Below are 26,493 nucleotides of genomic sequence, written 5' to 3' on the forward strand. Positions count from 1 at the left end.
GAGAAAACAGGAAGAAAAAGAACCTGAGGCTTCTGAAGCAAGAGAGGAAATGATGGCAGAACAACCCACCACCAAAAGCTTTATACGGTGCAGGGGGAGTGGGGTGTGGAGAAAGGCATCTTCAGAGATGGGGAGAACGGAACCCCGGGAGTGGGCCGAGGGGAAAGCTTTGCAGAGGGAGGGCTGTGAGCGACCTGTGCTCTGTGCTAAGAGTTTTGAGAGGAGACCTAATAAATGGGAAAATTGTGCTTGCATTTCTGTTTGTCTGTAGGATCACCGTGGATCTGAAATCTACCCCCTCCCACTTCTCCAGACACTCAACAAAGTCTCCAGATGGAAAAATCTGAAGTCAGGCTGCAATATGAAGAAAAAGAAAAAGAAGTCTCATCCAGGAAGCTGACAACTTGCTGCTCCTCTGAGATCTAATCTATGGAGCTAGGGTATCAAATACTACACAGTCAGGAAACATGGGTTCTTGACCATTTGCTGCTTGGGACTGACTGACTGTGGACAAGCCTCACTTAAATCACCCATAAAGTAAACTTTAGGGAAAACGATCGAGAACAGAGATAACTAAGGCAGAATAAGGCAGAAATAACACTGGTACTGCCACCCTCCAAGCCACTGCTCATGGCAGACATCACTAATCAATCACAGCATTCTGTAGAGCAGTAGCCCCAATTACTCTGTTGCTGAGCCTTGAATCTTCAGTAAAGCATCCTCAGTAACCACTACTGATTAATCGCAATGGGCCCTGGAGATGGAACCTATTCACCATCCCTGGACTAGATCTCTTCTAATCCTTGAACACCACAGCTATAAAATGCTGCATGTCACACGTATTCTCATTATGGATACCTTTAACTAAGGTCTGTCTCTTTCCTTTTCTCCTTGGTCTTTTTTCCAAGCCCTAGCAACCAAGACTAAGAAGGAAAAAACTGGCTGGAAGGCCCTTCCGTTAAACCCATGTCTGAAGCTCCGAAAGTGACCCTGTGCATTCTTCTTAGACCTCTTTACCTTAGGTTCCCTCATTCTGCTAAAAAGCTCCTCCTGGGGCCAATGTCCCCTCTATCCTCTTACGGATTTCATCAAGGTAGAGAATTCTGTTCCTTTTCAAATGCTTCGAGATGACTGAAGAAAAGACAGCCTGGGGAAGTTCAAAGACATTTATTACCCTCAGTTCTTTCGAAGATTATTAAAGAGCCCAGAGTTAGAAATTCAGATTTCCTCCAAATCCCCGAGAACAAACATCTCACTTGTAAGTGGCTTAATGTGTCTGTTTCACGTACACAAAATTACCTTTCAGGAAAGCAGATTGTTTTTCATGTCATTTTTCATCTCTAAAATATACCACCTCTGGCAAAAGGACCGGGATTCAAGGGCTGACAAAATCTACAGCAGCAATAATTAACACCAGAGGCTGTGTCTAAAAGAGAGTTAAATGAAAGAGAATGGGGTTACTTATTTACTTCTGTTCTCTGTATCTGGATCTCCCCATCGTAACCCGGGGAAGAAGAATTGGATCTTTCGAGGCTGGAAGGGTGGTTTGCTGAACTGCCTCTACGAGGCTGGTCTGTTGGAGAGAACCCTGAGCCCCCAGCACAGTAACTCCCTCTGGTCCAGGGAGCTATGAAAATCTGCTTCAGCACTTAAACTTTCTAGGGAAAACCACCAGAAAAAATCTACTTGTTTGCATATCAGGCACAGATAAAAGAAACAATGATGTTTAGTCATTTAGCATTCAAGGAAGGGCTCAGTCCTAACTCCCAAGGATATGGACAGTCTTTGCTTAAATCACGTTCATCAAACTGGAAACACTTGAAATAGGCAGCAAATTGAGGGCTTGTAGTGGTTGTTTTTCAAGTTCATCTAAGAAGTCCACCTGAAATAAAGCTTCATTTGGGGGAAACTCTGCAACATCAAACCCACTAATACGCACAGCATTCACACCTTTGCTGTACATTTGGGGGTTAGCCTGGAAGCTCCCACCGGCCCCCTGGGTACATCAGTTACCTTGCTCCCAAAGTAAAAAATGACTCTTACCATGGTAACGTTTCCTTGCTCCACAACCCCTCCTGGGGGCCTCTGCCAGTCCCTATTTTAAATAAACGTGCCTCTTATGAAACGTTTACAGGTACGAAGAGATGGAGCTGCTTCTGACCAGAAGAGGAACAGACTTTGCAGGAACTCCGAGACTTTCTCCAACAGCACTTCCATCAAAGTGATGCAAACAGCAAAGGACAGAGGCCATATCTCAACCAGGGTCGCCCCAAGCAGAGGCTGCTCAATCGGAAAGAAGGCTCTTCAAGTCGATTCTGGTGCCAGTGGGGTTACCAAGTCAAAATGTGATCCCCTCAGAGGTTTCTGACTATCTGAAGATGGCTCAAGGAGGGGCATCCAAGACTGAAATGATTTAAAAGAAGCCAACTTCTCCAGGGAGGAACTGGCCCTTTAGGATGTGACCCCTCCTCCTAAGGCATCCTTCCTCCTGCCCAACTCCATGGTTACAGCCCTGCTCCTGCTGCCGGATGCTTCCCTTCTCTGCATATGGAGATGCACCTGGAAAGGAGTCCAGGAGGAAAAGAATCACAGGAGACAAATGACAGGCAGAGGCCTAATGACACAAGGAGAGTTTATGTTTTTATCTTAAATGAAACGCAAAGCCAGGGGAGGGCCAGGCAGGATCAGTCCTTGACTATTTCCTGCATCTCTCCAGGTGCTCTGGCAGCTGAGAAAGAACTATTCTTTCTCCTTTTGCAGCTCTCCCAGTGCCTAGCACATTGCCAAGGGCACCACAGGTCTGAGATAGACCCTTGCTGCCTTTGCTGACTGAAGGACAGTAAAGGGAATGAGAAAACACAGAAACATTTTGGACTCAAGGGAACAGACTATTGCTACTCCCTCGTTTTATCCACAGACACATCAAAACCTTAAAAGGGAATGGACTTGTCCAAGGTCACCAGAAATGTCACGACAGAGCCCGGATTAAGAATGCAGTTTTCTGGGACTTCCCTGGTGGAGCAGTGGTTAAGAATCCGCCTGCCAATGCAGGGGGCATGGGTTCGATCCCTGATCCGGGAAGATCCCACATGCTGTGGAGCAACTAAGCCCGTGTGCCACAACTACTGAGACTATGCTCTAGAGGCCACGAGTCACAACTACTGAGCCCGCGTGCCACAACTACTGAAGCCAGTGCGCCTAGAGCCCATGCTCCACAACAGGAGAAGCCACCGCAATGAGAAGCCTGGGCACCACAATGAAGAGTAGCCCCCACTCGCCACAACTAGAGAAAGCCCGCACGCAGCAACGAAGGCCCAATGCAGCCAAAAAATAAAAATTAAAAAAATTAATTAAAAAAACATTATTAAAGAAAAAAAAACACAGTTTTCTGCAGATCACAGTTTCTCAGATGAAAGGAAGCGATGGTCACCTCTGCTCTCATATCCCAAATTGACCTCGAACACCATCACCAATCCCCAAGGCCCAGATTGACACACTGTGTGAAGCTAGGTGAGTAAACTCCTTTCCTTCTTTCTGATGATCTAAGCTTTCTTCCTGCAGAGGTCGAAGATGACCAAGAAGCCAAACCGCCCGCCTCATGGCAGCTTCCCCGGGAGCCCACGCAGGGGTCTGTGGGATTAAGCAGCCCCTGCAATCAGCCACTCCCCCTTCACAGGAAGTTATTTGTCACCCCTGGGCCATAAGCCCAGGCAGAAGGTTGAGTGCCCGACTAGTACAATTAACTCCAGATAGATCTCGCATGACACAGCAGAAGAATGGTCTGGCCCCCTCCCAATGGGATTCCACACCCCTCGCCTTCCTGTGCAAGTTGGGGCCCAGAGGCTAACACGCCCAGCAGCCTCATGTGGCCGCCAGGGAGCCGGCAGCCTCTGCCCTGTGAAATGCCCCTTTTTTGTCATTTGGCCTCCGTTTCAAGCTATTTTTAGTGTGAGCAAAGCCAAAATTTGAGGGAGGCTGATGTGGGAACAGGGCCTTGTCTTCCTCTCTCCTTTTCAAGGAGCGGCTCCCTGTTTCCCTTAGGACAGCTACTTCCTCAACAGCCACCAAGAAATGAAGGGAGAAAAAAATGCTGAAAAGAGAAAAATGGGGAAAAGCCTCTTCACTAAAGCAGTCTGGGAAGGTGATGCTTTCTCAACCCTTCAGATTAATTCTCTGGATCCTGGCTTCTCTACAGGTACAAGAAAGCAGTATATGCCCAGTCCATTTACTGTCCCGATTAACCCACCTCCAACAAACAAGGAAGGCCCAGAGGTCTGCTTGCCCCGGAAGGAGGCACGTACAGTTTACAGGTAACCCGGATGTCCTCAGGAAAGATCTGTGTCCCCAGAGGCTTGTGAAGCAGGAACCAAGCTTCCACTCAGGCCCCTGGATCCTCAGCTTTGTTGTGCCTTCCATGTCAGCACGGGGCCAATTTTATGAACTACAATTAATTAGACGAGCAGAAAGATAGCCCTGGTGCTTAAGAGGCCTGGGTGCATTAAATTGAGTTTTCAAGTGCCCTAATTTCCTAAAGAAAGACAGAGAAGCAAATGTCCTGTCCTAGTTCCCTCACTACTCAAACACACGGGAACATTTTCTGCAATAAAATTTTTAGGGCAAATGGTGGATTTCTGTTGTTGTCATTCTTCTCAAGTAGCTGTTTTTCTGGAAAAAGCCTCATTCTGTACCTAAAAATGAGCCTTTTAGTGTACGAATTTGGGGTGTTTGGGGCCTGGAGGCACGAGTCAGTCTGCCTCCTCCTAAACATGGCCTAGTAAATAAACTTGGAAGCATCAGCTCGCCTGTGGTCCCAAGTGTGACTTTCCAAGCACGTGCTTCCCGGCAACGACAATGGCTGGTAACTTTGTCACCATCATCGTCATCTGTTGTTGAGTCTCCCTGTTAAACAAACTTCTTCACAGCTGAAGTGGAGGCTCCAAGGAGAGTCTCAGGCCACAAGGATGTTTTTCTGACAAATAGGGGCTGTTAAACCGTCAGCGTTCCCCGAAGGCCCCGGGGGAAAAGCTAGGTGAGAAAAGTGTCCCAGCCCAAGATGGTGGGCTCCAAATACAGGTGCTCCGTTTCCTACAAAGCCTCCAGGGGGCAGCAGCTTTTACTGGCTGGGAGAGGGAGGGCGAGGGAGGGAGGGAGAGAGTTAGTTTAACATTAGTCATATAATGTTAAACTCAGGTCCCTTGTGTCCAGTAGCAGGAAGACACAGGATACATGATCAGGAATAGAAGACCTGGGCCCCCAGGCCTGTCCAAGGATGGATGGAGAGATCACAGACTCTGATTTATCACCAAACTGCTTCAAAAACCTTGCCACCCAGAAGCAGTGTAGCAAAATGCAACGTAACATTTTCACTTTCAACACCTGGGATGATTTCACTTTACAGATTTCGCTAGAAGAACCAATATGTGTCCAGTGACTTGAATAGCGTCTGACACCTCGCAGGTGCTCCAGGAATGTCTGAAGAAACGGATGAATGGCTCAGAGGAGATGCCTGGCACGTACAGTAGAACCTGTGTCCTTATCTTCTGGTGACTTAACGCACTTCCTTGCATCCTTCCAACGGATTTGTGGTTGCTGCCTGCCAGAATGGACATTAACAACATCTCCCCACATCAGAGGGTGCTGACGCGCCCTCTGAAGCCAGCCCTGTGTTTGTCAGTCTCCCCCCCACATCCAGGGATGACCGGATACGGGAAGCACAGTGAGTACACTTGACCCTCTTTCCACAAGATTCACCTGTCATACTGCCGGGGTGTTTCCTGTGACACACGTGCCTACAGTGTACAGCTCCCAGGGAAAGCCCGCCAGCCCTCCGGCCCCGCCAGCTCAGGACAGCTGTATGAAGTGAGAATTTCCCGGCTGACTGGACAATGGTAAGAGCCAGCTTCAGAAACGGCAGAGCCTGAACTGTGTGCATGGCCCAAACGTCATCAGCTGGCTGGACCCAAACCTGGATCCTGGGATACTCAGACCCCTCTCAGATGGCCACGCCCAGCAGTAGCTCAGCACTCTGAGACGACATCTGAGGTCTGGTGAGGTCTAAGGGCTGCTCCATCCCTGCCACAGGAAAGGGTTTATCCTCCACTCCCTACCCCTGTGTGTCTCCATACCAGCACGTTTCCTCCATGACATGGTGACTAGGCTCACTCAATAATAACAAAAATAATAATAGCAAATGTTTATTAAGCACTAACCACGTAACAGGCACTATTCTGAACATTTCATATATGTTGATGAATCAAATCCTCCTAACGACATTAAGAGGCAGGGACTATTATTATGCTCATTGAACACATGAGGAAACTGAGGCACCAAAATGAAGCAACTAGCCCAGAGGAAAAGCCCTACAGAGTGGTAGAGGTGAGATTCAGCAGAATGACTGTAGAAGCTGGGTTCCTAACTGCCCTGCCGTACCACACACAGCAGCCCTCCACGGGCCAAGGCATCCCTTCCCAAGGATGCACGTCCCAGGGAGAGAGGAAAGCAGGAGCTGGCGATCTGGGGATGCTAAGTGTTCCGTCTATCCTTCTTGTTGGTTCCAATCAAATGAGACACCAGGCCAGATGGAGAGCAAAAGACTAAAAGCCCCAATTCAGATGACGCTGGATCTGCCATGGGCAGGACTCTTATCTCCCAGCCCAGACAGAGAAGCTGAAACAGAGTGAACAGAGACAAGGGAAAGCCCTGAGGGTCCTGCCTTATTTATCGGGCATCCACTGACTGGGTGCTACATTCAGTTCTGTGTGCCAGGGAACACCAATGAAGTTATGTGGATTGGATGGATGGATGGATGAGTGGCCATAGATGGATAAGGAAACAAACGGATGAGACAGAAGAACAAAACAGACACCCACTCCCAGCAAAATCCCCAGAGGAGAGAAGCTGCAGCAGCCTAAGTAGGGGGTTGACCTGGCCAACCCAATACTTGCCACCAGAGGCCGTGGGAGCCAGGGATGAACAGCTGGGACGAAGCAAGCTGCTCCTGTGCCAGGAGGTTCTTCCTCTCTCCAGAACTCTGCGAGGATTGACTTCTGAAACTCTCCTTCATTCTCACGGCGGGAGGCCAGAGAAGCCAACCCACCACCTAGTAAAATTAACAGCTGCTCTTTACAGAATATGCTGGAGAAGCTGGCAAACAGAACATATGGCCTGCAGACCGGAAGCGCAGTCCGGCAGCTGGCATGGCTGAGGCACCTGGCCTGCAGGTCTGGATCAGGGGTGTCTTCCATGGTAGGCACTAGACGCTGGGCTACCGGGCGGGGCCTGGGGGACACTGACTGCAGGGGACGCAGGCAGGTGGAGGGGGAGACAGAAAGTGACCCTGCTAGAGAATTCCCAGACACATTCCACTGACCTTGGGAAGGGGAAATTCCTATGCTGAGCCAGCTGTGGAATTTGGGGGGCCACCTGGCTCTGGCCTCTGTGTCCCCATCTCTACCGTATCATTTAGTTGAGCTTGTGGAAGTAAATGTAGAGGGTCTCCGTAAGAAGAGGCTAGATGGTACATTTTATCCACTGCCTTGAACCATGGGAACAAGTCCTGTTGGCCACTTACATTGGCCAGTCACAGAGCGGAAGGGGAACGTGAAGATCCGGATTGGGAGTTGGCAAATGCTTTCTGTTTCAGGACCAAACAGTGACTATTTTGGGGTGGCATATTTTGGACTCTGTGGATACTACTCAGTTCTGCTGCTGTAGTGCATTGCAACAGCAGCCACAGACAGTATGTAAATGAGAGCATGGCTGCGGCCCAATAAAACTGTGTTTGTGAACACTGAAATTTGATTTCACATAATTTTCACATGTCAGAGAACATGCTTTAGATTATTTTTAAAAAAACATTTAAAAATGTAAAAACCATCCTGAGCTTGTGAGCTGTATAATACAGGCAGCGAGCCAGATTTGGCCCATGGGTTACAGTTTGACAATCCCTGGGCTGGTTAAATGTTTCCCAGAGTGTGTCCTTTGTGATGCCCACAGATGTTTCATGGGGAAAGGGCTCCGTGGTAAAACAGGAGTGGGAAATGCTGGGCCAAAGTCTTTCTGCTTTCTTACTGCAGGACTTTTTCGAGACTCACACGCTGATACACACTGGACAATCTCAAAACAGGGATGAGAAACGAAGTCTGTTCAACTTCCAGGTAAGCATTTTTATTCTGGAGCATCTCTGACATCTTAGTTTTCTGTATAACCCAACTAAAGCCATGAGGATGAAGTCTGACCAACCGTCAGCAACGGCGCCACCAAATGAGATCCTGCCTCTCTTTGACCATCTCCAGTGACAGGCAGCTCACTACCTACCATGGGCTCCGGCTGAATTCAAGTGACTTCTCTGACTCGTTTTCTCACTCCATGATGCTGGGTCCCAGGTAACAAATCTAGTGCAATCTAGTGCACCTTTCATCAAAGACAAACTTTCATGTTTAATAATATAAATAAAGCATACCTTCTTTGATTTACTGATTCATACCCCAAATATAAACTCTATTTATGCACAGGATAAAATAAAGAGCCATTATTAAGTCCTGGGAGGGGGTGGATTACCACTCGGTTCCTTTAAAAGAAGCCTCACTTAGGAGAGTTAAAATAAACTCAAACAAGATCTCAATTTATTCTCAACTGCACATAAAGCAGGATCTACCTGTTCACTATGGGGGCATTCTTAGTAAAACTACAGGCCCATGCAACCTGTGATCTTTCTGCTACATAGGGCATCATCACCTGCAGGGGATATAGACATTTTATGTAGATTTGCCTAAAATGTAAAAAAAAAAAAAAAAAAAAAAAAAAAAAAAAAAAGGGAGGGGAAAAGGGAAGGGAGCAGAGGTGAGGAAGAGAGAGTGAGACGGAAATGTGAGGTATGTGTGAATTTGCAACCAGGCACCACTGAAAATAAAAAGTAGAGAATGCTAATGAGAACTGTCACCAGCACCAAGAGGCACCTAAAGAGAGAAACAAAGTCAATGATGTCACCTATGTGATTAAGCTGTGCCCATGTGCCCTCCATTTTGTTCAACTTGTCCAATTTCAGGTGCAAACAGCACAGGAGTGAACATATCTGTTTAACTCTATTAAACGAATAGGATTATTTCTCTTTGAAAGGTGTACTTGTTACATATTTTCTTTGGGGCCCTAGGAGATAAGGATAGAACGGTCCAGGCTATGCATACTATGTTAATATAAAATGCCACACATGCAGTGTATTTAGGAAGATAAAGGGAAAGACTGGCATTTTTCTTCCTCCTTATTTCAACAAATCATCCCCCAGACAGTAAAGCAAGTAGCATATATTTTCAGTTCATGGATTAGATGTGTATGTTTCCTGGAGCAATATTTAAATGTAGTAGCACAGGAATATGAGGAAAATAAGCAAAAAGGAGTCATTCTAAAGGCTCTATCTTTGTTCAAGGAGCTGACAGCTATATTGGCAAGACCAGTCTTTGAAGTGAGCACAAAAGACTGAATCTGTACAGGGGCTGAGCAGCTGCACAGCCCAGCCATTTACAGACTTTGCTCACACCTGGAGGTGAGGTCATGCTTGTCCACAATACATAGTTTTTTTAAGGAGACAGTCACTCTGAGATTAATGTGGAAATTAATAAGAATATTCAGAAACGAGGGGCTAATGGAGATGGTATGAGTGTGTGTGTGCCTATATTTATCTGTATGTATCTGTATGTCCATAAATTTCCCCATTATAAATGGGTTCACTGGTAGTGTCACTCTTATACTATGTTGTCTTAGGAAATCACTTCCTAAAAATTTTCTTTCAATTTCTGCCTCTCGCTTTCTTAGTTTATAAAATAAGGAGTAGTTGAACTAGACCAAGAATCAGTAAACTATGGCCCATGAAACAAATCTGGCCCACCACCTGTTTTTATAAATAAAGTTTTATTGGAACACACTCACACCCATGTATTGTCTGCACTGCTTTCAAACTACAATGGCAGAGTGAAATAGTTGTGACAGAGTCTCTATGGCCTGCAAAGCCTAAAATACTTACTATCTGGCCCATTACAGAAAAACTTAACCCTGAACTAGACTATCTCTAGTATTAATTTTGGCCTATAAAGTACAACCAAACAATACAAAAGCCCACTCTGTGTGCTTCTTGCCCTTTTTATTTATATATCCAGGCATAGCTCGCTTTACTGCACTTCGCAGATACTGTGTTTTTTGTTTTTGTTTGTTTGTTTGTTTTTATAAATTGAAGGTGTGTGGCAACCTCGCCTGAAGCAAGTCTGTAGGTGCCATTTTTCCAACAGCATTTGCTCACTTCATGCCTTTGTGTCACATTTTGGTAATTCTCGCAGTATTTCAAACCTTTTCATCATTTCTTACGATGACCTGTGAGTTAGTAAATGACCCGCTCAAGGCTCACACGATGATGAGCATTTTTTAGTAATAAAGTACTTTTTAATTAAGGTATGTACAGTGTTTTTTTAAAAACATAATGCTACTGCACAGTTAACAGACTCCAGTATAGTATAAACATAATTTTTATATGCACCAGGAAACCAAGAAATTCGTATGACTTGCTCTATTGCGATACTCGCTTTATTGCAATGGTCTGGAACCGAGCCTGCAGTATCTCCGAGGTCTGCCTGTACTGCCTTACTCTTAGAAAGATTTCATTCGGCTCACAAAGCTCTATGGAGCATATAACCACACACGTGTAAAGTTCAAATAGGAGGCAAAAGGGAAATGAGAGAATACACGTGAAGACGAAGCCGGGGGGCTGTGAATACACAGAAGCCAAACCCTGAGATGCTGTGTAGTTTCAATGGGCCACAAACTTGGCTCCCAGCAGCCACTACAGGAAAAGGGCCATGATCCTTTTCCCAATTTAGATTGTTCACTGGAGGTTCACCAGGACGACCACAGCAATCCTGGCACAAAGAACTTACCCACGTCTGTGCAGAAGCAGATAACGTGAGATGTAGTGAACAAAGTCCCCAGCAACACCCAAACAGCTGGGAGGCATCTCAATGGCATTTACTGCAACACTGAAATGTCCCTCACTGTGGACCAACTCCAAATCCCAAAGTGGCAGTGACCATCCTTTGGTATATCAAATGATCAAACTGATCAAAATTTGGTATCCCCAATTTTGAATTCAGCACACACCAACTTTAGAATCAGAAAATAATAAATATTTTTACTTTTACAAAAAGATAAGGGAAGCAGTAATCCTTGACAGTTTGGGGGTACACTTTAACACAGAATCCCTCAGCCATCGCTCCAAGAGAAGGCCCTGTGCAGTACTGCTGTTTCTGTAAAGCTAAGCCTGAGTGCCGAGGAGAGAGACGAGACAAAGACAGGCTATTCTGCGAACTGGTCAAGGAATGTTTCTCACTTTGATGATGAAGCTCCAAGTGTTAACTATTAAAAGCACCGCAAATGGTGACTCGCATTTGTCACTGTTTACACTGAGCTCTACAACTTTTTATCTAGTTTATCAACGTAAATAATTCACACCCTGGATCTCAGGTGCTCACCGTCCTGTGCCCAGCGCCTGGAATAGCGCCTGGTGCAGGTGAGAAGTAAGTGCTTCCTGAATGAATGATGTGCTCATCTGAGAGATCCTGGACAACCAGTGAATCTACTGATACGCGGAAGTTGTCTTGGCGAATCCTTCCCCAGCTGGGCCTTACCCACCATGCCCTGGTTCTGAAACTCTCACCTGTGACAATGAGACAGGTGAGAAAGGGGCCCAGATGTGGAGGGCCCAAGCTCCTGAGCTGTGCGTCCAGGAAAACACATTAGACATGGAAAAGGGAGACTGCACAGCTGGTGTCTACTCTTCGCCTGAGTCCCACTGTTGCAAGGATAAACACTGGGGCAGTTCAGGACAAACACAGCTTTGAGTTCTGAACAGGCAGAGCTACCTTTCCTTGAGCATGGAGCCTGCAATATGAAATGTGTTCCTTGCTCAGAGCAAGGACCTGCCTTCTCTAAAGGAGAGGCCTGTTCTGAAGGTACCGCCTGAACTCTGGGCTGCCTGCTCTCTGGGGGGGGACTGCTCCATCCTGAGTGCACCAGAGCAGCCCAGGCAGCATCTCCTCCAAGGAGACCTTCGGAGAGCAGCTAGCCTCACGGGCAGTCCCAGGCAAGGAGACCTGGGTGCACCATGCTTGTCCACACAAATGTTAAAAGGATCAGGTCAAGCAGCCTCAGGACCTAATTGGCTCAGAGACAGTAATGTCAAAATGTCATAGCCATAGCAAGAGCTGACAGTGGCTTCAAAAAGAAGGTATTATCTTCAAACAGGAAGTAACGACACGGGAAGAGCACTGGACGGGGAGTCCGGAGGCCTGCAGGTACGAGCCTGGTTCTGTCACTTCACTGCCCTTCCTAGGCCTCGGTTTTCTCAACTGTAAAATGGACATGAATTCACTGATAAGACTGGCTTTCTGGCTTCCTCGTCATGAACCCCTAACAACACAACAGCAAAGTGGGAGATACGCAACAAATACAACATGGTCCTTGCCCTTCAACCTGATTACAATGTATAGGGCTTAGCGCAGTGCCTGGCTCCCAAGATGCCCTTTAATAATGTCGTCGTCAGCAGTAGTATCCAGGTGGCTGCTGGGTGCACATGGCCTGTGGCTTCTACTTCGAAATATCACACACATCACCTACGTGCCTCCAATGCATGGTGCTAGTTCAGGCCTTGCCTCACTGGGTCCACTGCAGCAATCCTCTCCTGTTGTGTCCTGACCCAGGAGCTCACTGTCCCAACCGTCCTAGCATCCCTGAGCTCCTGCCTCACCAATTTAGTCTCTAACTTGCCCATTTGTGCTTCTCTCGGCACCATCACCAATCATGATGCCCCTCCCTCAAAATCTCCTTTTCCTGCAAAATTCAGTCCAAAGTCTTTAGCTCGGCATTTAGAGACCTGACTAGCTGTCTCCAGCCCACTTTCCCAGCCCCTCAGGTGCCTCTGTGTTGGCAGCCCAGGCCTCATTCCCACAGCACACCATGCACTTTTCCTGCTGCTCCCCCACTGTGGAATCCTTTCCTCTCCTTTGACTTTCAGAATCCTAACCCACATTGCCAAGCTCAACTCAGATGCCTTCTGTTTTATTAGGTATTCTTCTCAGCTTCTGGCCCACTAAGTAGTCCCTTGCTTTCAAGCTCGGCTATGTTTTCGTTTTTGGTATCGTCTCTATCATCAAATGTGCTCACTTCATCTTGAAATGGAAGTTTCAGCTCAAAGGCTTTCCCCCCATGAAGCCCTGTGAAGGCTTTCTTGACCCCCTTCTCCCCCACACTCAGCCTCCCCACCACACACTCACACGCAATGTGCGTACTCATGGCATTTCTCCTCCAGACATTCCTTCAATAGCTTCCATCCACAGTGCAACGGAATCAGGATCATGCCTTGTTTTTCACAGGGATGAAAAAGCACCTGGCCCAGAGTTGGTGTTCAGTATCTCTTAGATGTATCTCTTAGATGATGTTGATGAAGATAATCAGAATGGTCCTCAGTGGCCACAGGGAAGCACCAGGCAGCACATGTGTACAACCAAACTGTCTGCTGTTTCCCATCCATCACCGCCATACATAGAGAACGCACTGCCTCTCTTTCATCCCACGTGAATGCCCAGACCCAGAGTTCAACCTCCTTAAGTTTTCCACACAGAATCCACTCACACACAAGTGTGAAAAAGCAACAGGGACTTTACAGAAGGCTCTGGAGGGGAGATGAGGGTGGTGGTCACACAGCACAGCCCACGACTAGCCACGTTCAATTCCTCATGAGACACTCAGGGCTGCCCAGTCTCTCGTGGGTCCCACTGACCCAGACTGTCCCCCTCCATCTTCCTCCACACAGCAACTGGCCTCACCACTTTCTCTCTCCTCCTTTCCAAAATCCCAGCTTTAAGTTGCTCTGCTTTCTATTTTGCCACCAATTAACATCAGCTAGGGCTTCATACCCAGATTCTTCAGAAGGCTCAGCTCCCACTGGTCCCTCAGTTAACAGAGCCCTGTTCTCCTTCAAGCCTCTTTGGCCACCACCTTTGTGACTCAAGCATGACATTCAGTGACTTACTCCTTCCCTCAAGCGGTTTGTGAGATATTTATCCCAAACATAATGTGGAGTTCCCCCCAAGGAGGCTTCTGATCAGTGAAATTTCACCATCTCCCAACATCTACGGTCACCTTCCACTGAGTTTTTGCCACGAAACATCAAGAGCGATGGCATCTATCTTCCAGCTTCCCTGCCTGATCTCTGATCCCCCCAACCATCTGGAAACCCCCATTCATTCTACCTATGAGCCAAATGACTCATGACCACACCCCAGCATCAGGTCCAGGAAGGGCAGCCCATACAAAACAGCTTCCCGAATCACAACAAGTCATTTGGAATGCAACATCCTTCTCAGGGAAACTCTTGACACTGATCAGACTCAAGAAAGCTGGTGGGCAGGGCTACCCAGGGAAGGAGCCCACCTACAGCAGGAGCCTGGCCTGACCAGGGTGACCGACTCGTGCCTGTTCGCCCCCAACTTTCCCAGACTTTGCACCAAAAGAACCATGTCCCAGGCCCCCCAGGTAAACAGGGATGGTTGGTCACTACAGGCTTGTACCACCCACAATCCTTGCCAAGAAGCAGGAGCTCAGGAGACCCGTCAGTGAAGTCAGGCTCCACACGAGCAGATCAGAGAGAATGTGAGAAATGCACAGAGGAGAGGCAGGATGAGCCTGGACTGCAGGTGGGGCTAGGAGACAGCCTCCTCAGAAGTAAGGTCACACGAGCAACGCTCCAAGCACGGGGCCAGTAGTCTCAGGTGGGCTGCCCACGAGTTTCACCACCAGCATGACTGAGGATTTCTACCAGGAGCAGGACCCTGATCACACAGGGCAGGAGACTAGAAAACTCTGGAGGCCAGAGGACAACAGTAACATTCTCAGAAGGCCACCAAACACACACACACACACACACACACAGAGAGAGAGAGAGAACTCCCTGGATTCCGGCATTTATGGAGCCTCTGCAGAATTCTGAGCACACGTTTCTTTGACCCTTTCTCCTCTCCAAGACTGTCAGGCGTGCACGTGTGTGTCTGTGTGTGCACTGTGTGTGTGCACGTGCACACCTCTTCTGCTAGCAGAGGAAATGCTCTACATCCTCTCCAATAGACCCTCTCTGCCCCAAACAGTGGCCCACTCTGCAAATGCCCCACACATCGCTGGCTCAGCTGTGCACAAAGACCCCCCCCCATGACCATATGACCACACGTAAGCACTCGCCCTTCACCCCCACCTCCCAATAGCCAATGGCCTGGAGAAGACGCGGCGAAACATCACATCCCCATAAACAGAGAGATCACGGACCAGATAGCAGACTTCCTCGTGTGAGGAGGGAGCTGGGGACTCACCAGGACTCTGCCGGTCAGCGTCTGGGCAGATATCATCACCCCCGCCCAGTCTTTCACGGAGGTCATCCAGCCAACCTCGGCTGCCACCGCCTCCTCTTTTTCGTCCACTGGCTTGAGAGTGCCGTCTGCCTGGCTTGAGCCATTGTTAATCTTCTGGGCCTCCTGGCAACAGAGAGAACAAGGGTTGAGACGTAGCCACCAAGTGGATTTAAAAAACACAACCTACCCAAAAGGATCAAAGCTCGACGGGCCCCCGCTGAGGTGGGCACTGGCTTGAAGGTACAGGGGTTGGGAAGAAGGGACGGATTACGGCTTTGATTGTTTTTTTTAATCTTTTTAAAAAGGATCTTTCCTTTGTTTCCTCTTAAAATATCTTTGTGAAAGAAAGAAGAATAAAATTATTCTCTTCTGATTTTAAAGAAAAAAAGTCATAAAACTCAGGAGGGAAACCATCCTGTCTAGGGTCACAGAGTGGCTAGACAGGAAGTGAGGTCAGCATTCTGTAATCTCTACCTGCCCAGCCTTCATACCCTTCTCACAGACACACCCTACTTTCCTAAAAAAAAAAAAAAACCCCACCTCCTCCTCATCTCAGTCTGTGTGGTTCAAAAGGGACTGAAGGTCCACCCTGTCTCCAGGAATGGAGACTGGTCAGTCAGATCAGTCCACCCCTCTGGCAACAGCAATTGGGCCAAGGATGGTTATGCGATCCCATGCCAACCCAGTATGACTCAAGCCTGGGACATTTGCTGGAAAGAATAAGTAAGGTAATCCTTCCCTGAGAATGAAGCCACCACAGAGGAAACCAGAAATGGCAGAATACTGATGTCATCATTTGAACACCTGGATCCAGCTGTGCCTGAAATCCACACCAGACCTTTTTAGTTACAGGAGAAAATAAATTCCCCTTTGTAGCTAAAAATGTGCTTGAGGATCAAGGCTGACTTCATCAGATAGCTGAGCCCCACATGGGGTCCTAAACTGTACACTTCTGCGTGCACTGTGCCCTCTGCCTAGAATACTCTTCTCCCACGGAGGGTCATGGCTTACTCCCTCACCTCTCTCAAATCTTTGCTCAAATATCACCTTTTCAGTACTTCTTCTCTGGCTACCCTTTTAAAATTCCAACTGTCTTCTGACAGCACTGCCTTTCTGCTTTGTTTTTCTCCAAAGCACTTAAAATTTCTAACACACTCCATAATTCTCTTACTTATTTCATTTACAGTCTGCCTCCCCCAACTGCTGAATCCTGAGTGCCTAAAAGAGAGCCTAGTATATGGTTGGCTCAATAAATATGAAAGAAGGAATAAAAAGGGTTATGAATGTCAGCCCCTCACTCACTATAGAGCCTGGGCTTAGGGGTTGCCAAATAAAATACAGGAAACACAGCAAAATTTGAATCTCAACTAAGCAACAAATAATTTTTCAGTATAAGTATGTCCCAAATATTGCATGGGACATACTTATATTAAAAACACATTCACTGTCTAAAATTTAAATGTAACTGGGCCCCTACTCAAATAGCCACTGAGATTATTTTTGCAGACACAGATGTTTAAAAAGATGCCAGCAAAATTATGTTCATCGTTTAAAATGCTAGAATTAACAAAACAAACTGACCCTGGGGATCACTGTGAATTGGAGTGAGGAGGAAAATCCAAAGGCAGAGGTGAAAATCTTGATCTGCAGTGAGTGGGGGTGGGCCAGAACGAGGAAAGGAGAGCTGGGAGGCACTGAGTGAGTCATCCTCCTGGGGACTTGTAGGCAGGCAGGAAGCTGCTCCTGATGCCTGGTTCTCCCCCGCCAGCCACCCCGACTCAGGGACACTGGGCAAACGGAACATCGGTAACACCAGGCGCTCATGTTTAATTTCCAAGTGTATTGGGCCCCCCCCCCCCCAGCGCTGGAAGAGTCCAAAAGGAGGCCTGGGGCAGGGGCACAGGGTGGGCATATTTGGGGGCCGTCTGCTGACATCTGTGGAGCCAGTTGCCCAAGCCACCTAAGGCCAGTCCCAATGACCTGTTAGGGCCCCGAGTCTCAGCCACGTGGAGACTGCAAGGGTGGGTGTCCTGGAAGAGACAGAGACACTGATGCGTGGCACCCTTTAGTAACTAAAGGTGTAGATGCAGGTCTCCTGCCCCTTCCTGGTAAGACGGGGACCATACTGCCTGCCCCACAGGTCTTGGCAGGATTAGATAGTGTCCAACGGCACACAGTACACGTTTCATGAATTAGTCTCACCACCTCCCTCTTTCTCCTGGAAGCAAAGACACTCTAGCGGTGGTTCTCAAACTTCAGCAGCGTCAGAACCGGCTGGAGGACTTGTGAAAACACAGAGGGCTGGGCCCCACTTGCAAACCCCCGTTTCTATCAAGTTCCCAGGTAACGCTGCTGCTGCTGCTGCTCTGGGAAGCCCAGTTCGAGCAGCACTGCCTGTAATCGTTCTGACCTGGCTTGATCATCACTGCCCCGACGTGAAATGGAACATGAATCGTAACCCTCAGCTCGATCCTGGCCTCTCCCTTCGCCCAGACAGGGAAGAGATCAGGGCAAAGAGAAGACCCTCAAATCAGAGGCTCTTATGGCTCCTTTTGAGCAGTGCCTCCCAGAGACATTTCTGAGCTGGTCCAGGGCCACAGCCTGGGGGTGCAGGCTCCCCAGCCACCTGGCTGACCCTGGAGGAGGGAATGGCATGCAAAGTCCGGGAGTCAGGGAGTCCTCTCCAGTCACAGTGGTTTCCATGCGTCAGTAATTCAGAGCACAAGAGGTATATGGCAGATAAGCTCTCTTGCCAGCCCTCTTACCTACTGTTTTACAAGTCATTCATTATTTTAATTACTTTACAATAGGCAAGGAAAAACACGGACTAAAGGGAGATAATGCTCTCGTTTTTATTTGCTTACACAAGATGTTGTGAGCATAATTAATTACTTGTGGAGGCAGGACTCGAGGTGGGGAGCTGGGGGAGCAGGGAGGCGAGCACATCGCAGAGCCTGATGCCAGGCCACCACGTCAGCGCTCCTCGGCCTGGAGGGAAAGCCCCTCTGCACCATTGACCTCACTCTGGCCAAGCATCCCTCATCGGGAGCAGGTGTAACTCCTGCTCCAGAGAAAGGGGGGCGGAGGCCCAGAGAGGTTAAGTGGTCTTGCTGGGGACACACGGGGTGGGTTTGCGGGGAGGAGTGGTAAGGAACAGAGCCCATTACAATAGCGATTGACCACGATTTACCAAGCCAGAACTGGGGGCCAGCAAGTAAAAATTAAGTGCCTTCTCTGCATTATCTTGCTTAGACCTTGTAATAAATATGACAGGCAGGTGGAATTATCCCCATTTTACAGACAGGCCAACTGAGAGCAGGTATTTCTCAGGGGAAGGCACACAGAACCTGAGAACTCAGGCTGGAAGCAGCAAGCCCATCTGGCCTTAGGTCTGCTCTGCCACTTACAAGCTGGCCACCTGGGACACGTTAGCTCACAAGCTCAGCCTCCTGCATGTAAAATGGGGACAGGCATGCAGACCCCAGGAAGGTGGTGGTGAAGCTTATGTGAGATAAGCAATGCACTGGTGCTCAGCACAGGGCTTGGGGCGTGGTAGTTACAGCTGCTGTGGGACGGGTTGGCTCCAAGGATATTCGGTCAAAACCGCGCCAACTGGGGGCTCTGTGAGGGACACCGTAATAAATAATTACAGAACAGAGGATAAATGAGCGTCGATTCTAACAGCTATGAGGCTTCAACTAGGTAACAGGCCACCAGGAGGTAAGATGCCCAACTTCTGGACAGGTTCCAGCAGGAGCTGTGTGGCACTCCCCCAGGACAGTGGGGGCAGGGATTCCTACGGAGAGTCATCCCTGGACCAAGTGTCCTCTTAGATCCCTGTGACTCTAAGCTCCGTTAGACCAACTTCCCATCGTGATAAGGCGACTGAGGACCAGAGGGAGGCTGCCCCCCGGGTCCCAGTACACTGCTTTCTCTCCTGTGCCCCGCCAAGTGGGCGTCCATCCATCCCCACACCTTCCACTTCCCACTGTAGAGAAGGACCCCACCACCCTGCCGGGAGGACTCCTGAGTTGGGCCAGACAGGCTCCCCCTGGTGTCAGGAGTGAACTGGCCCTGATTCCTGCTCATCCTCCGGGAAAAGAGAGACACAGAGAGAAAAAGAGAGCGTGTGTGTGTAAGAGAGAACCCCACCAGTTACAGGCTCCAGCTACCCTAGCCTCAGACAGACCATCAGAGATTTTCTGAAACGGAGAAAAGGAGGCATTTGAGGGAAGAGAGGAATAAGGAGGGGAGGAGGAGTAGGGAACAGATGAGACTGGGCAGGGCCTGGGGATGTCCTGGAAAGCGGAGGTCCAGTCGCAGCCACCCTCCTGAGGCTCCGTCTTGCCCTGTCTCCCACAAGAGTCTTGTGCAAAAGAAGCCACAGCTGCCTCCTGAGGACACACTTGACAGTCTCTAATCTCAGTGCTGGACTGGAGGATGGGGAGGGCTGTAGGGTGCGGGTGCAAGCACAGGAGGCTGCGTGGACACTGGGGAGCAGGCTGGCCGGCAGCCCCCTGCCATCGCAGGCCCACACGGGCAGCCTCTCACGGGCCGGGCTTGGGCACGTGGCTTCACCCCTTCTTGCCTTCTCGCCGTCCCCCTCAGTGGCTTCTGACATGGCCACGGAGGGCCTCGCCCCTATTATGTCCCCTGCGGCCAAAGGCCTGACTGGACCACAGTCACCTGCCAGGCGCTCACTGTCCACAGCACGTACCTGTTGGATGTTTGGGCATTTCCCCCGAAGCACCAGGTCGAAGACCAAAGCCTGAGAAGGAACTTCAGCCATGCCTTCAGATGCCAACCCCGAATACGGAGGGCCTGGAGGGAAGTCACAATGCCCAGTGCCACCCTGCCTACCTGGGAACCACCAAGCCAAGACACAAACCCCCAGTTGGCTCTATTTCTCTTCCCTCTTTTTGCCTCCCCAAGAGGATGATTCCACCAAATCTAGCCCACGGGAACCCATCACTCCCAAGCAGATCCCTGCCTCGCCAGCCTGCAGTCTGGAGCCCAAGTGTTCCCAGGGCCAGCGGAAGCCTCCACCTGGCCTGGTATGGGGGGTTGGGTGTGGGAGCCCCACAGGGCAACACGTCTCATCTTCAAACGTCCCAGCTTTTCCGAGCAGTGGGAGCTGCCCTGGCCCAGCGTGGGAGAGCAGGCCTGTGCTAACCCCAGGAGCCCACCGCTTCTGGTCCTCAGATCCAGGCTGTCTCTCTGTCTCTCACCCTTCCTTCACTGGACCCAGTATACTGGGAGCCTCAAGTCTGTGGTGTGGTAGCAAGAGCTCTAAGGATCAAAAGGTACCCAAGTACAGCTTCTCTGGATGGCCTTGGTCAAGTCATTTCATTTCTCAAAGCCTCTTCTGTAAATAGGGATACATCCCGCCGTATAATCTGGGGTAAGGTGGAGCACAGCACTTCCTGAAAGTACCAACTTCTTTATGAAGGGTGGGCAAAGATGGCATCATGGCTCAACTCTCAGATCCCCACCTGCCTGCACCTTGCTGGGCAGGGCCTCGTTATCTCCCTGGGCACGAACAGAATGTTGGCATTGCCAAGTCCTTCCAGGTGGCCCGCTGTGCTGGCCACACCCTCCCTATGAGCCTCTGCCACTCCTGCCCAGCTGGGCTCACTCAGCCCCAGGTGCCAGGTGCCAAGGCCACCCTGGGCACCACACCTGTAGGGATGGAGGAGGATTCCAGAGTCACCTTGATCATCCCTGCTGAGGCCACCCACTCCCTGCAAAGCTCCAAGTCTGCCTCGGGTTTAGTTACACGTCAGTTAGAAAGGGAAGCTGTTTAAGCAGTGATTGCCTGGGAGGAGAACCACGCTTCAAAATGTAAGTCAGATCGTGTCGCTGCCACGCCGGCCCCCTCCTGGGGTTTCTCATCCCAGTCGAAGGACAAGCCGTAGACTTCACACAGTGCAACCCCCTAATCTGCCCGCTCCTGCCGTCATCCTACAAGCCTCCCACTCACTCCCTTGCTCGCTCCAGCTGCACTGGCCTCCTTGTGCTGCCAGAATGTTCCAGGCCCTCTCCAAGCTGGGGCCGACTGCACTGGCTGCTCCCCCTGCCCCAGACAGCCACGGCTGCCCCCTCACCTCACACTCTGTTCAAAGCCTCACCGTATGGGTAAGCACTTCCCTGCCCACCCCCCTTGAACATGACACCCCCAGCCCTCCAGCCCTCCCCGATCCCATCACTCCTCATCTATGCTCCACGCTTCTCCAGAGCATTTATCCCATCTGGCAGCCTGAAGACTTTAATCATCACTGACTGTAAGCTCCACGAGGGCAAGCATTTTCGTCTCTTTTGTTCACCGCTGTATCCTCAACAATGAAACATTACGAGCTCAGACTAAGTAAGCACTTCATACATCTTGGTGAAAGGTAGGAAAGAAGGGGGAAAGGGGGAAGGAGGGAAGGAGAGGAGGAGGGAGGGAGGGAGGGATGGTAGAAGTATAAAAAGAAGGGAGGGAGGGAAGGAGAGCTGTAGCAGATGGGAAGTCAACCGTTGGCAAGCATGATAACTAGAATAGGTAACATTACTAGTAAGTAATGATGGTAACAACCAGCCACCGTTTCCGATCATCATCACAGTAACTCTACAAGGTGGGTCTGAATGCGCTCACTTGCAGATGCGGGGTTAAGCAGCTGGCCCAGGAAGACACAGTCGGAATTTAAACCCCGCTGTCTGACACCAAAAAGAGACAAGCACCTGAGCTGACTTCCTCCCAGGGATAACGCGCGCAGAAGGATTCCGGGCTGTCACAAAGTGCCCAGGAGAGGCTTATTACCATCAGGAACTCTTAATTCTGCTGCGTGTACTGCAGAGACCCTTCTTCAAGGTCCCTGTGCCTTAAGAGGGTGGTTAAAACAAGGACAGAGGAACACGGTTCTTTTTCTCTACCAAGAACCGGCTTGGAACCAAAAATCACCCTTCGTGGAGCAGAGCAGCAGATGGGAAATGAACGTGGTCTCTTGCTCAGCACTGAGGTTCTCTACACAGATGCTGCTGAAGGACTGAAGGACGAGATGGCTTCCCGGCTTCCCTCATGCCATCTGCATCCTTAACAGGGAATCCTGGCCCAAGACTGCAGGGCCCGGGGCACCCGAGGGGTGGGGCACTCACGGCGACCAGAGCATCTCCCGTCCTTGGAAGCCCCAGGCCTGCACCTCTCTCTGCCCAGGGCCTTGGTGCTATGGGGCATTTCCTGGGTGCTCAAATTCCAGAGGGCTGTGGGGAAAGGAAGGACCCGGAAACCTCCACCTGTCTTCCCCTTGTGTCTCACAGTCCCACTTGGTCCTCAAATCTCCCTGGTCGACATCAAAAAGCCATTTCTCCTGAGCCTGCATTGACGGATCCTGCTTCAGTCTGCCTGAGACCCCCAACCTCATCCCATCCCCGGCAGCAGCTCCCCGCCTCTCCCTGCCCCCTCTCACCCAGCAAAACCGACCCAGCAGCCTGGCGCGCAGCTGCCCTCAGCTGACCACAAAGCAGGAGTCCGTAAGTCCTCGTCTCCTATTAGAGGGATAGTAGCAGGGCCAGGAGCTCTGGGCTGCAAGTTAGGAGGCCTGCATTCTAGCCCCGGCTTTGCCAGGCACACGCTTTGTGGCCCTGGCCAGTCACTTAACCTCTCTGAGTGAGCAGAGTCCCCATCTGGAAAATGAGGGGAAACAGCGGGTTAAACCCATAGTTTTCTGTCCCTTAGAGGCCAGCACTGTGTTCTGTCAGGTGCCTTAGGGGGTTAGCAAGGGACGGCAGAGGCGGCGAGGCCCCTGGCCCCCACGAAAATCAAAGCACCGCTACGTTGAGCCGTTTTCACCTATTAAGGTTCTGTACTAGACCGCACCTGAGTAAAGGGGTCTTCTGAGGAAGAAACGTTTGAAATCCACTGAGTAAAAACCCATAGGCCTGTTTTAGCTTTTAGAAGAGGCTCTATTTCATGGCAATGATGATGGCATCCTGTGCCCTAAGACCCAGAAATGCCTGAGCATCAACACCTATAAACCCATGGGGCTTCCAGGACCTCCGTGCAGGCCACCATCCTGTCCCTCAGCCTCAGGTCTTCACCAGGCCTAAAGGCTGGGAAACGGTCCTCCAGCCGCCCCGACTCCTTCCAAATCGGCCAAGAGGAAAACGTCCTCCCCTGCCCCCAACGGCTTCTTTCATATCCTGGAAGGGTGGCCCAGCCCTGGGATTCTCCCAGGTAACGGTAATCCTGCATATGAGGGATTAGGCCGATTACCTCAAGCAGCTCAAGCAAATAAAGCAGCATGTGGGCACCACCAGCTGGGATTTTCACAGTGAGAGTTCTGCAAAGGGAGAGAAGGGAAGAGATAGGTACTCTGGCGCTCAGGGACAGGGAAACGAGGCACCAGGAGCCTCGGGCCCCCAACAGGAACTGCCGTCAGCGGGTGGTGGAATCGGTTCTGCCCCCGGGAAGTTCCGATGATCCGACCTCTGCCTGTCAGGACGGAGCCTCCCCTGCACCCTGAGGCTTCCTCATCCAGCCCCCGGGACCTCACGTACACCTGGGGCACCGTGTCTGTGCCAGAGGAACCCATCCAGCAGCTACTGCATCTGCTAACTACAGGCTACACATCCAGGGAAGGGGCAGGGTGACTACAGATTCCGGCTGCAGGAGCTGAAAAAGCAGCTCAGGCAAAGCCAATTGCTCTGGGATGTCAGAAAACCATCGTGCTGCCTGGTAAGACACCTCATCACCACGCGCGTTTTTAGCTATGGCTTTCCAGGGGCAGTGTCCAGATTCTCACTTCCAGGGGTCCCCCGTGCTGTGCGTGAAGACACAGGCCACCGCGGAAGGAAAAAGGTGACAGCAGAAAAAGGCCAGGTGCCCTGTAACGAGTCGATGACCATCTTGTGCCTCAGGCTTCCTTGCTTCAAACTCAAAGGGGCTGTGTAAACGCTCCCCAAGGTTCTGTCTAGCTCTGAAACCGCCTGACCTCGACACCTGGACTGTGAGTCCTGCACTTGCCCCACCCCAGCGGTGTAAGAGGCTGGGAGAGGATGGGGGTCCTTTCTGGCCCTTCTCAGGGCCATTCTAAGCTGCTTCCCAGTGCCCTGGGGACCAAGGGGAGGCAGCTGGCTCTCAGGAAATCCTTGACTCCTTGTCTCTACAAGCCATGTTCTCTCCTTGGCAGTTTTACACCATCTTATTTAATCCTCAGAACAAGCCTGCAAGGTAGGAATGTTACGAGGCTCAGAGAGGCTGGGTAATTTCCAAGATCACTCATCTTGTAAGCGGCAGAGCTGAAATTTAAATCCAGTCTCTTCTAAGACCGAAGGCCATGTCTTTTTTTCTGTTCCTTGCTGCCTCAGGATAGGCAAAACGTACAAAGAAGAGATGGAATCTCCTTATAAGATGCTGTTTATTACTAGCACTGAAACAATCATCTTATACCCTATGGCTTCTAAATGACAAAATTTTGTAGTACAGACATCAGGTTATAATCAACCCTGTATGGAGAGGGAGCTGGAGAAATGGCCTAGGGGAAGGGGTGCCAATTTGGGAATAAACTGACCCACTAGACACCATATCCCGTGGTGAGACGTGTTCTCAAATGGCCACATCTGCTGCTTGAAATCAGTAAGTCAACCCCTCAGTTCAAACTTCAGGACTGATGCATCCTTCTCAGCCAGTACACCACGTCTGCAAAATAAACATCTCCTTCTCAATCAATTAGGAACATATAAATGACAGTCCAGAATTCACTATCTGGACCTCAGAGACTCGGAACTGGATCAGCCGAGACCTCAGCTCTGATCCCTCAGCCAGAGTGACCGGGCCGGTTCCAAGCAGGCCTGCTCACCTGCAAAGACATGGCGGTTGAGCTGCCATTCTGCAGGGCAGCCTGGCCTGGGAGAATGGCTCAAGAACCACAGACGCAAGAAAACCATTACAGGGGCCCCAGTCAGAAGACGAAAATCGCATTTGTTTTCCAGGTGAGGAAGCACTTGTAACCACAGCAGGCAAGTCTGAGGCAGGACCGTAAATTCAGAAAGAGTGATAATGGATGTAACTTTCTGAATGCCTTGTGTTCTCTTGGTTCATCCTGTTAACAAGGTTGCAAGTTAGGCACTATTATGCCCATTTTAAAGATGAGCAACTGAGGCACTAAGGCTCTCTGAAGGTCTACGGTTAGCAGAGCAGCCTTATAAATCCCACTCAGGCCCATACGCTCAATACAAATCCCTTTTCCTTGTAGGAAGAATCTGGCATTGTATGGGAAAGCAATCCAGTGTGAGTTCTTGTTTCAAGGAAAGCACTCAAACCCCTTCAAAAAATGTGTTGTTGTTGTTTTCTGGTTTGTTTTTTAATGAGATGCATCTCAGAGTCATAGATCTGTAGAGGTCAGAGCTGTGAGGGACCTGAGAACTTATGCAGGCTGATTCCCTTCCTTCAATAAGAAGCGTAGGGTCACAGAAGGGTTGGGGGCCTCTTCAAGGAAACACAGCTTGTTCATTTAAGAGACTGGGTAGGCCCACACATGGCTGAGAGACGGTGCAAGAATGGTGGGAGGCACAGGTGTTGTCCCCAGAGTCCGCCTCCTGGCTTCCCCTCGTACCCCCCCGCTATGCAACCCGGCACAAGTCACTCCACCCCATCCAGCCTCAGGGTCCTCAACCAAACGACGGGCTTGCAAATACCTTCCTCAGAGAGTCTCTGTGACGAGCAACCATGATGATGAGGGCAAAGCAGGTGGTGAGAGCTCAGTAAACAGTGTTATCCACTAAGTGCCGGAGTCTGCACTTATGCGACCTTGGACAATGACCTGCCCAAGATCCCACAGCTAGTAAAGAGCTCGTCAGGATGGGAATTCAGATTTGCCAGACAGCAAACCCCATCTCTCTCCTCTTCACCAAAGTGGTGGCCAGCTTTGTTTCTAATCAAGACAGACTGGATATGCATAACTAAGACCCATAGGAAATCCAAGACCCTCATTTTCATTTAAAAAAAAAAAAAAAGGCAGAAATCTCCAAATCACAGCCAAGTTAACTTGTATGACTCAAGTTAGCGGGGAAAAGG

At 49.9% G+C, this 26,493-nt stretch overlaps 1 protein-coding gene across 9 annotated transcripts in view; it reads right to left on the bottom strand.

Annotated features, from left to right (window-relative positions):
- KCNMA1 (potassium calcium-activated channel subfamily M alpha 1) overlaps positions 1 to 26,493 on the bottom strand; it is a 746,198-nt gene that overhangs the window by 510,028 nt on the left and 209,677 nt on the right. For all 9 annotated transcript variants that reach the window (XM_029200928.1, XM_029200929.1, XM_029200923.1 and 6 more), the window contains exon 2: positions 15,402 to 15,563. In XM_029200928.1, coding sequence (XP_029056761.1) covers positions 15,402 to 15,563 — 162 coding nt within the window. The remainder of the gene's footprint in view (positions 1 to 15,401; positions 15,564 to 26,493) is intronic.

This window comes from Monodon monoceros, unplaced genomic scaffold (assembly GCF_005190385.1).
Source record: "Monodon monoceros isolate NGI ecotype Baffin Bay Population unplaced genomic scaffold, NGI_Narwhal_1 Super_Scaffold_4, whole genome shotgun sequence".
In the NCBI taxonomy this organism is placed as follows: domain Eukaryota; kingdom Metazoa; phylum Chordata; class Mammalia; order Artiodactyla; family Monodontidae; genus Monodon; species Monodon monoceros.